Source organism: Mastacembelus armatus, chromosome 13 (assembly GCF_900324485.2).
Source record: "Mastacembelus armatus chromosome 13, fMasArm1.2, whole genome shotgun sequence".
Taxonomy (NCBI): Eukaryota; Metazoa; Chordata; class Actinopteri; order Synbranchiformes; family Mastacembelidae; genus Mastacembelus; species Mastacembelus armatus.
The window spans coordinates 22,721,164-22,736,875 of NC_046645.1; the positions used below are offsets into that span (position 1 = coordinate 22,721,164).

Genomic DNA, 15,712 nt, shown 5'->3' on the forward strand with positions numbered 1-15,712 from the left:
GATTCGTGACTGACTCTGTCAATCATCTAACGTCATCACGTAACCTTTCCATGCCCACCCTCACGCTGCTGAAGTATTTCCGCCAAGATGGTTGTCGGTGCTTTCCCCATCGCCAAGCTCCTCTACCTGGGAGTGAGGCAGATGAGTAAGCCTGTAGCAAACCGGATAAAAGCGGGAGCCAGGAGAAGCGAGTTCTTCAAAAATTACGTCTGTCTGCCGCCGGCCCAGCGTGAGTAAGCGAGCTAACGACTGCTAATGACCGTTAGATTTCAGTGTCAGACAACCGGGCGAGGGGAGAAAGCGAGGAAGGCTGCAGCAGCCAATCAGATTGTGCCTCTCAAGAGGTTTATCCAATCATTTTCAAGGATATGTTTTGTCGACCAATAACAACCACGCAAGATGAAAGAGGGCGGGTCTTGCCTGTCATTGATCGGTGGTATGAAACCTTTGCTAACAGCACAGTTTGAGTTCATTTATTCCCACATCTTGTCCAGAATATGATATTAATTTTTAACTGTTCTGCTCTTTGAACACATTAGATAGCTCTCTGTGTGTAGTTGTTCAAGAGAAATGGCAGGTAAAGCAGGTAATTCTTTTCCCTGTTAATTTTATTGCCTGCACTGCCGGAAAACCTTACGTTGCTTCTATCTAAATAATTCTTATTCATTGCCAAAACATTTACACTATTCACATAAAATTAATGATACACAGAGCACCTAAATATGATATTACACTATGGCAAATTAAAAAGAATTAAAGGTGAGTGCAAGGACAAAAGAAAATCTTTATTCAGAAAAAAAGGCAGAAACACTGTGGTATTTCAAAGAATACAATAACACTGATTATTAAGGATTCATAGTATTTTAATATATTCATATTGTGTCGCTTCCGGCTGAAAAAGATTGCAGTTCACAGCTGGTTGCGGTTGTTTAAGGCTTGGCTTCAGACACACACCATGTATGCTTGCATGTATGTTCTGATTCACTTGCATCAACAAACTCGAGATTCACTGTGCTATAATGTTGTCACAAATTTGTCTTGGCAATCCTACGGTGCAGGTCGTAGTGCATTCACATTCCTATAAACACATACATCTTTGACCATAAATGCATCTTCACACGTATTCTCACTTACCACATCTTTTAACACATCAGTGTAACTATGAGAAAGACACATTATTATTATTATACTGAAAGCCTAACTCCCAAATGCTTGTGTATTGTATGCTTTATGTCCTCACAGTTTACCACTGGATTGAGATGAGAACAAAGATGCGGATCATGGGCTTTCGGGGTTCTACCATTAAGCCACTCAATGAAGAGGCAGCTGCAGAGCTGGGTGCAGAGTTGCTGGGAGAGGCAATCATTTTCCTCATCGGTGGCGGATGTATGGTGCTGGAGTACAGCAGGCAGGCTGCTAACTCTCGCCGCAAAGAGGAGGAGCTGAATGCGACTATTACAAACCTACAGACTCAACTAGCAGAACTTACCCTAACCATAGAGACTCTAGATGCTCAGCTCAGAGAGGTGAACAGGCAACTGCTGTATATTCCTGTTACCCCCCAAAAGTGATTAAATTTGTTGTTTGCTACATGCTGTGGCACTTTATGGTGGTCTGTGTGTGAAGGTGTACTATTATAGTACAGCCATATCTACAGCTTGATAATGATACTGCTTCACACGCTGTCCTCTATCCATAAAGTTGGGTGGAAAATGTGGACATAAGCATATCAATGCACTATAGGATTGGGTGTGATCATTAGCTCAGGTTTGAGCAACTTGTTGTAAATGGGGGTTGCTATGATATTCATAGTAAATTTCTATGTTTGATCTTGCATGTTCATAATTTGTATATATAACTTTACAGTACAAAGTTGACCATTTAAACCTAATATATTTTATAACACCTTCAGACATCAAAAATAAGTGTTAGGTTATATCCATGAATTATTTTGGCAGTCTCTGTCCCTACAGTTTCATGGACATGTCATGTTGTATTTAAGCCATGAATTTCTTCGCTGGTTCATGTACACTGGATGTGATGACATCTGTGAAAGATACTGTCAGAAAATGACATGCTGTTTGTTAATGACGTTTGTGTCTCATTAAACACAAAATAATACAAACTTCATTGACAGAGAAAAAAAGTCAACCAAAGTTATCAGAATTCTAATCTGATTTACTGTAGGTTTCAAAGATTATTCCTGTAAACTCCTGTAAACCATTTAAACAAACTGCGATTTTAAGGCTGACATTAAGCCTGAGCTCCAGGCAGACGCGATTACGCGGGTATGTTTATATCACTACACTACCCAACATGCCTTCAATGTAAACACCATACTACGTCCTACTTTGGAATGTTCCATATACGTATCTGTCAAAACAAACTAGTTAGTCTTTCCCTCGTATTCTTTTGTCACAACATAATTTAGCAATCCAACTAACGCTTACTTTAATAGATACAACACGCCAACAATCAATTTAAAGTAAAATCATAGTAGAAGCGGCTAATAAAATGTGTGGAATGGTCCGGTTCATTTCCGGTTGAGGGCGTAGTTTCCGACGCTAGAGGGCAGTAGCGACTCAATCTTCTACGACGGCTGACCCGCGCATTTAGCGTGAGACGAGGTAGGCCTCAACTTATTTTTTACATCTTATTTTATATCCTATACCTTAAACTGAGTGAACCCCGCGTTGACTTTAGGGTTTGCATGCAAAAGCGGATTGTAGCTTGCAATTTGGATATTCTCAGAGTGAACGTTGTTACTTGCTGTGCATCGGTTTTTGCTACCGTAGCTACCTGTAGCCTAAGACGGCTGTCAGCGTTAGCCACGTAGCAATAACTCGAGGGAAATGACGATCATAATAAGTAGTTTAACGATTCCTCGACATTGTACACATTTTAATCGTAGTTATAAATCGTGGTTTACTAACATGCTGCAAAATTAGGATAAAATGTAGAGTGTCTATCCAGAGCTGCTAGCCTAGCTAACCAGCTAATGTAGCCTTTATGGCTCAACAGATATCGATTTGAAAGTTAGACGCAGCGCAGGAAGTTGTGTTTGACCATTTCCTATCTACCATGTTTTGTTAGAAAACAGATAAACACAGCAAACTCCTGAAACACAATGAGTGTTGACGTGAAGAAACTGAAAGTCAATGAGTTAAAAGAGGAGCTCCAGCGCCGTGGCCTGGACACCAGAGGCCTGAAGGCAGACCTGGTGGAGAGGCTGAAAGCCGCCCTGGAAAGCGAGGCTCAGGCCGATGCCTCAGACCAAGGGGAGCAGGAAGATGACTATTACGAGGACAAGGAAGACAACGAAGAGGGAGAGGATGCACAAGCCGAACAAGGTAAGCCCTGATGAGGAAAAGGTAAAAGATTAAAGTTGTCTACATGTGGTAAACACTCTAGATAGGCCTTTTGCTCTCCGATCGGACATAAATTTTGATACATGTGTGGCGTTTAAGTTTAAAAGTCCACTGTCTTCATCCCTGTATGTGATTTCTCTATTGACACATTGACCTGAAATGGAGTCACATATTAGGCTTAAATTCTTGCTGACAGAGGCTATGGGGCAATTCATTTGACAGTTTATTTATTTGATCTTTTTTTAACACATTGCATACTTTTGTTTTAACAAAATTGAAAGTGAGTGAAAGTGACTTATATGGCCAATCAGTGAACACACACTCACACCGTGCACACACACCCGGAGCAGTGGGCAGCCAATGCTGCGGCGCCCGGGGATCAGGTGGGGGTCCGGTGCCTTGCTCAAGGGTCTCACCTCAGTCGTGGTATTGAGGGTGGACAGGGCAGTGGCTATTCATTGTGCCACCGACAATTCCTGCCGGACCTGAGACTCGAACCTGCAATTTCCAGGTTACAGGTCCGACTCCCTAGTCATTAGTCCACGACTGCCAAATTAAACAAATGTCCTTGACAGGTATGGATAGGATTTCCACTTGTGTGTATTTAATTAGTGCACTAATTGAAGAAAATCTTGCGTTTCACAGGAATCCATTGAGTTTCTATTTTTCTCTTATGAACTTGAGCAAGAACTAAAAGCTTTGGGTCTTTTTCTCATGCAGAAATAGCTGCGGACTATGGCAATGATGATGGGGATGGAGAAGGCGATGTCCCTGAAGAGGAAGATGAAGGTAGAGATTCAGGTGGTTACTTTGAGGAAGAGGAAGCAGAAGGCGAGTCTTATGAAACTCAACCAACTTCCGACTCAGATCAGGGCATTCCTGACTTCACAGCAGATGTCGATATAGACAAATCTGAAATGGAATCAGAGGTAAAGACCGACCCTGTGCTGGAGTCAGAGGAGAAATCTGAGAAGAAACCAGGTGATTTTCATCAGTTTTTCAGCTAAACATACCCTATCAAACATACACCTTTTTGTTGACTTAAGTGTGAGTATCAAATGTTACTCAAAATTATTACTTTATATGATTTCCTATAATAACAATAATAATAATATGCCTTAATTTGAAGCTTACCTAATGAAAAGTTACTACCTGTATAGTGACATTTAAAAGAAAGTTTAGAGAGATAAGCTTGTCAGACAAAAGCCAATTCAAAGGTGGCACAGTGACTCTGCTTAGTACTGTCATGTCACAGGTTGGAGTTGGTGTGCACATTGTTATTCACTGTGGCTGCCCACTTCTTCTAAGCTGCTAAGATGGGTCAAATATGTCAAGTTTTCTCCCAGGCAATAATTAAGTATTTCAACAGTCTCAGACTTAGCCGACGCCTTAGAAATTCAGACTAAACCAAGCACGATAGTCCAATTTAAAAAAAGTAAACCTTACCAAATCATGTGCTACTGCAAGGAAATGTTGGCTTTTCACCTGATAATTTAAACTACACATGACCTACCTGCAGCCATTTCACTCATTTAAAAAATTATCATGCTTATAGTGGCGTGTTCACATCTCCTGTAATTGCCAGCATCTGACTGTAGCCTGAGCAGAGGTCTAATATAAAAACACCTGTGAGGTTCTTTGGCACTTGAATGATGCATCACATTAGAAATAGCTCAAATTTCCTGAATTACTAGATAAACCAGTGCAGTTCACTACAGTAGATTTTTGATTAATAGATTGAGAGGTAATTACACATTTTTAGGGTTTGGTCAGAGAGGTCTATGCTAAACTGTAGTTAGTGGTGGTGTTTATATTTTATCAACAGAATAACAAATGAACATCAAAGTTGCATTTATTGCACATTTGGTCTTTTTGATTACATTTGATTGCACTGTTGTAAGCCTGAAGATTTAGCTCACAGCTGTTGTTTACCATTTCAGATGTAAAGGTGGAGATCAAAAGGGAAGATGACTCTGACACTGCTGCAGACGGACAACAGGATAGTCATGGGACAGAGCAGGAGCATGGGCAAGATGGCGCAGGTCATGCTGAGCAAATCAAAGTGGAAGCAGATAGGGGTGGACACTACAGTCGTAAGAGACCATATGAGGAGAACAGGGGCTATAGCTACTATGAGCACCGTGAGGACAAGAGGTATGCTTGTCATAGACTGATGTTCTGAATTTAGGCTTCTAGCTGCTTCTAAATAAACAAGAGAATACAATACAACAAAAGCAGAACAAATGAAATGTACACTTATAGATGTAACAATGAAAGTAGCAGTAAAAGCTGTTTCCGTCATTCTCTGTTATTGTACAGATCCCGTACACCACAACCCCCTGCTGAAGATGAGGAAGAGAACATAGATGACACTCTTGTTACAATTGATACATGTAAGTATAAAACAAACTTGATCTCCAGATAATCTAAGAGAAATGTAGTCAAGATAAGTCTGCCTCCCAGAACAAACCTGATGGCTGTGAGCCATACATTCATCATTTTTTCAGTTCAGAATGAACGTTGATTCCAGTTCAGTCAATAATATATGATACAATATTAACACTGCTTTATAGATTAGGTCTATAATTGTTAAATATTTTCAGCTACAACTATAACTTTGCCACCAGTATATGGTGGAACGTGTGCAGTGTTTGATGGAGAAAGATCATGAGTTGGCAGTATAGCACACACACAGTCAGTCACCACCAGAGGACTCTGTTTAGTTGGTGAATAAGCTTACAGCAGTGTTATAGTAAGCACTCTGTTTACATTATGGATCAGAAGAAAAGTGAATTCAGGAGTAAACTCGGTCTCATATGTTTCTTAACAATAGTGACAGATTACTAGATGCTTTTACTGCAGCATGCTCCAAAACCTCCAGTGCCATAGCCTCAAGTACTTTGTCAGATGTTTCTCCTTAAGATATCCCAGCCAAATGGTATATTTTACAATGTCACGGTGGTATGTGGAAAGCATCATTCAAGGGTGTGTGGCTAAGACTGCAGTTTCCAGAAAAAAGGAGACTGAGAGTTGGCCCGTGTAAAAGCAAAGTAATAGAAAAGCTGGTCCAAATTACACTTTATCTACTAGCCTTCTACTGTTGTACAGACTATAGCAAGGAATTGTCATGTCATGTTTTCTATTTAAAATGCTGTCTCTACAGATTTTTCAATTAACAAACATGTTTTAAAATTTGTTTTGGCCTCTTTTTAGACAACTGTGATCTGCATTTCAAAGTGTCTCGGGATCGCTACAGCGGTTATCCATTGACCATCGAAGGCTTTGCGTACCTGTGGGCTGGTGCACGAGCTACACATGGTGTCACTCAGGGCCGTGTGTGTTATGAGATGAAGGTAATACACGCAGAATGCATATCTTCCTTCTATACAAAGATGGATTTAAAAGTAGGCATGTCTGTGCTTAGAGGTTGGGTACTGAAACCCGGTGCCAATATATATATAACCGGTATGTACAGCACCGAATCAGAACGCGAAATTCGGTGCCTGAACTGTCGATTGAAATATTTGTCCTCTGGTGCTATGAAATGGACGTAAGAAGCATCCGATTCATCAACATGAATGATCGCTAGTTAAATTTAAATACTGCATTCATGGGGTGTCAGAATGATCAGAAAAATTATTTCCTGAATGAGAAAAACTCAAGTGAATGTTGGAAAGCAAATCCAAGACATCTTTGTGTCTGGAGTGTCTGTGTTGTGACGTGCAGCAAATGTTTCACAACAGTTGCGTGTAAAGGGGGAAACATGAAATTTGAAGCTGTTAAGTTATTGTTGTTGGGTTAGGTAGCTTAGGTATTATTGTTGTTGTTTTGTATTTACTTATATATTCATGTATACTTTAAACTTTTAATATATCGTTCAATTTAAGAACTTTTTTGTTCAATAAAATGGTATTTTTGAGTCATCTACCATCATTTAGTTGCTTTTTTTTTTTTTTTTTTTTTTTTTTTTTTTTTTAAAAACAAGTATCAGTTCAGGCACCGGTACTGAAAAAAAACAAAAAACAAACCCCAAACAATACCCAACCCTATCTGTGCTTCATGTGAACAGCCATTAGCTGTATTGACTTTTCTGACAAAGCTAATAATTTCTTATGGTAAAGCATCAAGCTACTGTAAATAAAATATTTCCATGGTTACCTGAAATAAATTATGTATTAACTTTTTGAAATAGTGGATGAGCAGCCCTTCTTTTTCTTATCAACATGCCATGTCTTTACATTGAAGTATTATGTTACTGTTTAAACTGATATCTGTACAAACACCATATTACAGGACCTGTAGTAGGCCAGACGTCCTTATTCATCAGCATCAATAAAGGAAATATGAAAACACAATAACATGAACTCAACCTGAGCTCCCTGCTGTTTTATACAATGGAATTTTAACTGCTTTGTTTGCCAGCTACCTTTGAGTGAAACAGCTTATTGCTTTTGAGAGCATTAAATATTTTTTGTTCTTGTCTCCTTTTCTTCAGATCAATGAGGAAATTCCTGTTAAGCACCTGCCCAGTAGTGAGCCAGATCCCCATGTGGTCAGAATCGGGTGGTCCCTCAACCACTGCAGCACTCAGCTTGGTGAGAGAAACAATTGTAATGTTTGAATGAGTTTTTTCTGTAACAGTTATGTTTTTAAAGAGAAGTGATGTATTTCATTCTGTTCTGCTTTAGGCGAGGAGCCATTTTCCTTTGGATATGGAGGAACAGGAAAGAAATCCTCTGACTGTAAGTTTGCAGATTTTGGAGAGAAGTTTGGTGAGAACGATGTCATCGGCTGTTACATTGTAAGTAATGCAGCAGTAACTGAGTTTATCTTTCAATAGCATAATACAAGTGTAATTTAGATGTAATGACATTTTATTGTTTTTAATAAATTAGAATTTCAGAATTATAGTAAAATATTATATAATTAATGTTTTGTCTAGACAGTTGATAGTCAAGTTTTAAACTTATGCTTACAATGTTTTTTTTTTTTTTTTTTTTAATACATTTTCTTCTGACTTTAATTCAGGACTTTGACAGTGGCGATGAAGTGGAGATGGGCTTTTCTAAGAATGGAGTGTGGTTGGGCGTAGCCTTCCGCACAACCAAGGAAGCGCTGGCAGGTCGTGCCCTGTTCCCTCATGTGCTGGTGAAGAATTGTGCTGTTGAATTTAACTTTGGACAGAAGCGGGAGCCTTATTTCCCCCCTCCGGAGGGATACACCTACATCCACAATCTTGACATGGAGGACAAGATCAGAGGCACAAAGGGACCTGCCAGCAAATCTGAATGTGAGGTAGGGCTGCACTGATGTTACAGAACCGTAGGTGGCATTTTTGTCAACAAAAAAATTGAGATTGGCTCTGGTACAATACATTTGCAGCCAAAACTACAAAACACACGTAATGTGTGTGTTAAACATATTACTCTCTTAGACCTTCTGTTTCATTTTTATTTTTTACAATATTAGTCATAAGGAATGTTTTTTTTTTTTGGCACAGGTTAACAGACAATAAACCTAAATGAAAATGGAGATTACATCTTATTAAATAAATCTCAATAAAAACAAATACTCCCCCCCCCCGCACTTAAATTTGTTTTTTCAGATCTTGATGATGGTTGGCCTGCCTGCCTGTGGAAAGACGACTTGGGCCATAAAGCATGCAGAGGGTAACCCTGAGAAGAAGTACAACATCCTGGGCACAAATGCCATCATGGACAAAATGAAGGTTGGTTTGAGCCACCATCCCCAGACAAAACAACTCTCCACCATCCCATCTTACAGTCTATCATTTTGTCATTTGACTATTTGTTCTGCAGGTGATGGGTCTGCGCCGCCAGAAGAACTACGCTGGGCGCTGGGATGTTCTGATACAGCAGGCCACCCAGTGTCTCAACAGGCTAATTGAGATCGCTGCCCGAAAGAGACGCAACTACATCCTGGATCAGGTACTGCCCTCCCAGCCACACTCACCACAGTCAGTCGATGTGCCCTGATGATCACTCTCTCTAATGTACTATTTATTTATCTTTCAGGGGGGCTCTGTGTATTATAGAGTAGAAGAAGCATTGATCACCCTCTTGTCACTTGCTTGTCATGCTTTGTAAAAGAAAATGATTTATGGCTCTCATAAGTGACAGAATATTTCATGTTTTCATCCCTCAGTATATTTGCACTTTGCTATTTCTTGTCATACTAAGTATTGTTTGTCTTGTGAATTTCAACAATGTACAAGTAAACCATGACTATGTAAAGATGTTGAGAAACAAGTAAGCTCTGACTGGTGAGTAAGAAAAACACCTTCTGTTGCTAATTTAATAAGACAGAGTTGATAGCTTTTTAAAAGCTATTTTTAAGTGAGATACATGGAACTATTGAGTGTGTGTTTTAATAAATTGACCCTGAAGGTAAGTAATGACTAACAGTTTTAAGATTTTCAGGTCCTTGCAAATGTGAAAAAAAGGTAGGTGGGTTAGGTGGCAAATGGTGGCCTTTCCATGGACACTGTGAGTATGTGCAGGTAGGTTATATCTGTCTGTTGTTGTCTTGAATGGGACTAGAGCCCGTATGAAGAAGAGGTAAGTTTAGGTAAGTGTGGGGGGACCCCTCAAAATAGCTAGCTGTTTTTGGTGTAGCATGCTTTTGTAGATGATGAATGAATGAAATTTACTGCAAACAGGGCAGGTCATAAAGAGTGTGTTCCTTTTAAAATGGAAAATTATTGGATTCATAGTGATGTTGATGTTAGTAATGTTAGTGTATTAAATTGAGCAGTAGGATTTAGTGGTTAAGTATGACAGTTGCAGTCTAATCATTTAAGGTGTTAAACAAGTGACCTTTAAAAGCATTGCCTAGGCCAAAGTGGTAAATCTCTATGCTATTAAACCATCACATACTATTAGTAAAACTGCTTTTACTGGCATCGCATACAAGCTAAAAAATGTCCCTGATAACCTCTAAAACCATATCCTTTCACTGATGATATTAGTCTGAGGTTTACAGTATATGTTGTGTGGAGCTGCTTGCTTGGACATGTAATTAAAATAGAGTTGTAGTGTTGGTCTGTGTAGAAACCACTCAATGCTGGCAGTGAGATTTTTTTTTAAAAAAAATTTTATTCCCCGCAGCATGTGCTTTGCGTTTCGTGCCAATTTAGAAGCTTCTCTGTAAAGTGGTAAAGAACGTGTGTACACCTGATGGTGGAAGCACATCAGTAATTTAATTATCATGCTGCGTGTCTGTAGTTTTAGTTTGAATTCTAAATAAAACCTGTAAATTAGCTTTATGAATGTTTTATTGCCATTTCAGTTGAAAATTTTAAAGCAAACAATTTGATTCCATTTAATGATTCCTTAGAGTAAAATGTGGACGTGCTGCATGTCAATACGCAAGAGTCACTGAGCATTTAGAGTTTTTACATTTTGGTGGACTAGGGTTAGTTTTTTAAAGTGTGGATTAGTTTCACAAATGACGGTAGTGATACCACATGTCATCACAAATTGTTTATGCGTGCAATTTATGGAAGAGTGCCTAACATGGAGTATCTCCTGCATACAAAGACAAGATTTTTAATGTTGCTGTTACTCCGCAACTTTTAATTCTCAGTAAGTCAAATATGGCATGTCAATATTAAGAATATTTATGTTAATTGCACAATTTACTGATATCTTAAAAGTTAATCGCATCTTTAGTTTGTGTGTGGTGGTTTGTCCTTTCACTGTACGTTTTTTTTTTTTTTTTTTTTTTTCATTTAAAAAATGTGCCAAAAACGTTGACAAAATAGTAGTAATAGTAGAAACTAAAAGGCATGCAGTGGCATTGACACATAAGGCATATCATCCTGCCTTGCCTGTGCAGCTCATTAATAGGTAAAAGTTTAGATAGGAGGTGTGCATTGATGCAGTCTATGTTGGCAGATACTCTCAGAAGAAACCATCAATAACTCCACAAACAGTTTAAAACCTGTTTACATGCATATAACAGACAATGTCTCTACACAAAGAGATACTATTTATGTATTTTCGTTATTGGTTGATGTGAAACTCCTCTCTTACTGTTGTAACTGAGCACACAAAGTATAGTCAGTTTATATATTCGTGGGGTCCCTCTTTGGCCGTAATTAACATTTATCAGCAGTCTCTGGTATCTGGATGCACAGACAGAGGTAAGTCTGTGGAGTGATGAGAGGCCATTAGTACCTGAGTAAAAGCGTAGACTGACATCCAAGCCAAACCTCTCTCACTTCATTATTGCAGGGTTCCAGCTTCCTTCCAGTGGAAAGCCATTACAAGTAAACAATAACAAACAAGCTTCTACTTCTTTCTTGTCACCATTGCTAGACAAATGTATATGGATCAGCAAGGAGACGAAAAATGCGTCCTTTTGAAGGTTTTCAACGCAAGGCTATTGTAATTTGTCCCACGGACGAGGATTTAAAAGAACGAACATTAAAGCAAACCAATGAGCAGGGGAAGGATGTGCCCGATCATGCTGTTTTAGAAATGAAAGGTAGGAATGCTGTGGAAATAACAAATAAACAAAAAGATCTACTTTTTACTTTTTCTGTGTTGTCTCTAAAATCAAAGTTGGAAGATGCCCCCTACCCCCTTTCCCCATCATAGCCTTTGGCCAGATATCAGACCTGGACATTTTTTTTTAAACAGTCCACATGAATTTGATTCTTCCTTATGTTTGCCCTCTATTTGCCACTTGACGTTCAGCTTACTTCTGATGCACTGCAAACTGAGACTTGAGCTTTGCTGAGGTCATGTAATAGTAGAGTTAATGTTATACAATTGGCTTCCCTGAAAGGGATGTTTCCAAATGACAAAGGTACAAGCAGTCACATGCAGAAGTTGTTGAAAGTTAATTTGTAACAGCATTACATCGGCTGTCCTTGGTTTGCAGTGCTGTTTCCTCTTTTCACCAACCTTCTAGTTGTCCTTTTTGTCCCCCTCCCCACCTCTACTGAAGTCTCCTCCCTCTTCTGTGTCTGCTCAAACAAATGTTTCCTCCATGTTTCTCTGGAGGTAATGTTTGTTCCTTTTACCCTGCCATCTGCTTTCATCTGCTCTTAGTTTCTCTATGACTTACAGTGCCTCTGTATGGTGGTAATTATTTTTCGTTTTGTTTTCCGGTGGTGTGACTGCTCTGGTCTTCACTACAACCCCCTACCCCTCTTTCTCTCTCTCTCTCTCTCTTTCTCTCTCTCTCTCCCCCCCACACCATCCGTATCTTGCTGGATGGACTGTTTCTCTCTTCTCCTCCTGTGGTCACCTCTGTCACTCTCCAAGCCAACTTTACTCTCCCTGAGGTTTGCGACTTCCTGGAGGCAGTGACGTTCATTGAGCTGCAGCATGAAGAGGCTGAAAAGCTGTTAAAGCAGTACAATGAGGAGGGTCGCAAGGCTGGCCCGCCCCCTGAGAAACGCTTTGACAACAGGCAGGGTGGGTTCCGTGGTCGCGGTGGTGGTAGCTACCAGCGGTACGACAACCGTGATGGGTCCCGCAGTGGCTACCAGAACCGGAGTGGAGATGGAGGCAGTGGATACAGAGGTGGTGAGTGGAGAAGTTGCTATACATCATACATGGTATTCATCTCAGATTGTTTAAAGCTATAACGTGCTGTGTAAGGCCAAGTTACGTGACCGTTGTAGTCAGAGGGAATTACTGCATTACTGCTCAATTACTCAGCAAAGCAGTGCATTGCATTACTCAGTACTATTTTGTTACTTGGAGTCAGCATTGCCAAAGATGCTTTTTAATAACTCCACAGTCTGTTATCGGTAACTGCACACAGCTTTCCCTTAAAACTGCAGGTACTCTACTGAAAAGGTTATTTCTGGATCTACACAATTATATTACATGCTACTGTAATATGTTACCGGTCAATGCTCATAGTATGCTGGTTGCATGTTGTTCAAAATGGTCCTGTACAGTAAGTCAGTGATAAGCTTGAAAAGATGGCCACATGCTTTGCTCTGTGTTCTGACTGGAATAATGAAGAGGCACAACGTGGGGCCTGTAAGTTATCTATATTGCTGTTGTAACATGAACTTTGTTTATTTGTCAGGCTACAATCGTGGCAGCTATAACCAGAATCGTTGGGGCAACAGCTACCGTGACGGCGGCTCTGATGTGCGTGGTGGATATAACCGAAATCAGCATTCAGCAGGAAGCTACAATCGCCCGGCACCTTACAACAAAGGAGGATACAGCCAGGTATTTAGTGTGTATAAAAAGTGAAATAAATTTTTAAAAAAAGCAAAGTAAATTTATTAGGAAATTAATCTGTTCTCTTGAACGTCTCGCTTTCTCACCAGGGCTACAGCCAGAGCTACAATCAAGGCTACAACCAGGGCAACTACAACCAGAATTATTACAGCAACTACAGTCAGTATCCTGGATACAGCCAGAGCTACAGCCAGACACCTACCACTGGACAGACATACAACCACCACCAGCAACAGCCGCAGCAACAACAGCAGCAGCAGCAGCAGCAGCAGCAGCAGCAGCAACAACAGCAGCAGCAACAGCAACAACAGCAACAGAGCTACAACCAGCAATATCAGCAGGTAGGTGAAGAGTAATGAAATATAATTGAAAATGTGGGGTGACTGTCAGGGTGGATCTGTGCCTCTCCCGGTCACCAGCTCCCAGTTGGTGTGATACACTATAAACATTTACACAAACCTGCTTGTCTGTGTTATACAAAAAGACAGACAATGGCAAATGCATTCAGAGACCACAGGGGCTGTGAGTACTACAAAGATGAATCAAATTGTCCTTACCTGTTTAACAAAAAAAAACGCTACAGCCTTCCACTTTATATCCTGAATGACCAGTACAGTCCATTACAGCTAGTCTTTCATCATGTGGAAGTTGGCCTTAAATGTAAATGCAATAGATGTGACATTGGTATGCACAGCGCGCAATTATTCCTTGATGTTGCAGGACCTTTTCCATTGGAATAAGATGTGCCTTTTCTTCAGTGTAAACATCTTTGCTGATGTATCTTCACATAAAGAGAAAATGCAAATGCAGTTTTCTTCTGGAAGCCATGCTTGCAGTCATTTTTTGTACTGTCAACTTCTTGAGGTTCCAGCTGTCTGACCCATATCTAAACCAAGGACACAGATGTACTGCTTAAGTGTAGACTCACCATGTAGCCTGTTTTGAGTATTTCACAAACACCCTGAGTCCCACCTTGTCTTGTCAACGAAGAAAAAATATACATTTCACCATAGTTTCTATCATCAGATGTTAGTCTTAGCTCGTCAGCATCTAGTCCTAATCATCAACCAGTAGAGTAGCACAGGTGACTTTCTGAAGTCATGATAAATGTGCTGTGGGTCTAAGGGCAAAAAATGGGTGGGTGCTCTCATTGCTGTGCTTTCTTTTTATCTGCTACAGTATGCTCAACAATGGCAGCAGTACTATCAGAACCAAAACCAGTGGAACCAGTACTACAGCCAGTATGGCAGCTACCCTGGACAGGGCAGCCAAGGCTCATCTTCCGGATCTCAGTAGCTTCACCCTGCATCTGTACCTGTATCCCACCTGCGTCCAAAACACCTCTGACCTCTGCAGTTAATCAATTTTGTACAGTCTCACATTAAGTCACTGAGCATAACTGTGTCTGTCTGGTTTGTTAACACAGTAGCCTTCATTCCTCACCAGTCAACGTTCACATAAACTGTGTACAGTTTGATGTCTTTTCAATTTTTTTACTGAACGAAGTCTTACTCTAAGCAGTAATTGTGAGGTGGTAGATCATAGGTATCAAAACATTTAAATGAATGTTATCTATTATGCATTGAAGGTGGATGTCTGTTGAATTGCAAAGTCCACATTTCCTACAGGTTAAAGAGGTAATTGAGCATTTCTAGACTGCATAGTGTGAAAAAGTGACAGGACAGGAAAAATACAGTATAGTCAGAATAATTTTGCTTGTTTTGAAAAGCTTAACAAAGAACAAACTGCATGCTTTTACCCTCATGACCCTTTCCCCTGTCTTGCTCTTTATTTTTCAGTAACTGAGTGAGCACATTTTATTTACTGCAATAGATTTCAAACATGGAGCTTTTTTTTTTTTTCTTTTTTTTTTTAATAGATGTTGATACTATAGTATTTAAGCGTTCATCAGTCTTTGGGAAAAATATTTTGCCACTCGTTGAGTAGTTGTATGTGCAGTTTTTTTATTCCTTTGATTGCGTTCAGTCTCGTAGTTAAATTCTTTTGTCAGGCCCATTTTTTTTCTACCTGAAAATGAAAATCTGATTATGACGAGTTTACCCAAGCTGTCATCTTGTCTTTATACAATAAATGCAATTGTATATGCCCATA

The 15,712-nt window shown here is 39.8% G+C and overlaps 2 protein-coding genes across 2 annotated transcripts; both read left to right on the forward strand.

The window, feature by feature from the left end:
* Window positions 1–55: 55 nt before the first annotated feature.
* Window positions 56–2,073, forward strand: opa3 (outer mitochondrial membrane lipid metabolism regulator OPA3). Its single transcript, XM_026295619.2, has 2 exons — window positions 56–229; window positions 1,243–2,073. Exons 1-2 carry the CDS (start codon window positions 88–90, stop codon window positions 1,569–1,571), a joined length of 471 nt encoding a protein of 156 aa, XP_026151404.1. The 5' UTR covers window positions 56–87; the 3' UTR covers window positions 1,572–2,073.
* A 480-nt stretch (window positions 2,074–2,553) lies between these two features.
* Window positions 2,554–15,712, forward strand: hnrnpul1 (heterogeneous nuclear ribonucleoprotein U-like 1). Its single transcript, XM_026298676.1, has 16 exons — window positions 2,554–2,627; window positions 3,094–3,350; window positions 4,089–4,349; window positions 5,309–5,522; window positions 5,688–5,761; window positions 6,582–6,721; window positions 7,864–7,963; window positions 8,057–8,169; window positions 8,397–8,663; window positions 8,974–9,096; window positions 9,188–9,316; window positions 11,708–11,876; window positions 12,662–12,925; window positions 13,440–13,588; window positions 13,690–13,941; window positions 14,780–15,712. The coding sequence occupies exons 2-16, from the start codon at window positions 3,128–3,130 to the stop codon at window positions 14,894–14,896; spliced, it is 2,595 nt and encodes an 864-aa protein (XP_026154461.1). The 5' UTR covers window positions 2,554–2,627; window positions 3,094–3,127; the 3' UTR covers window positions 14,897–15,712.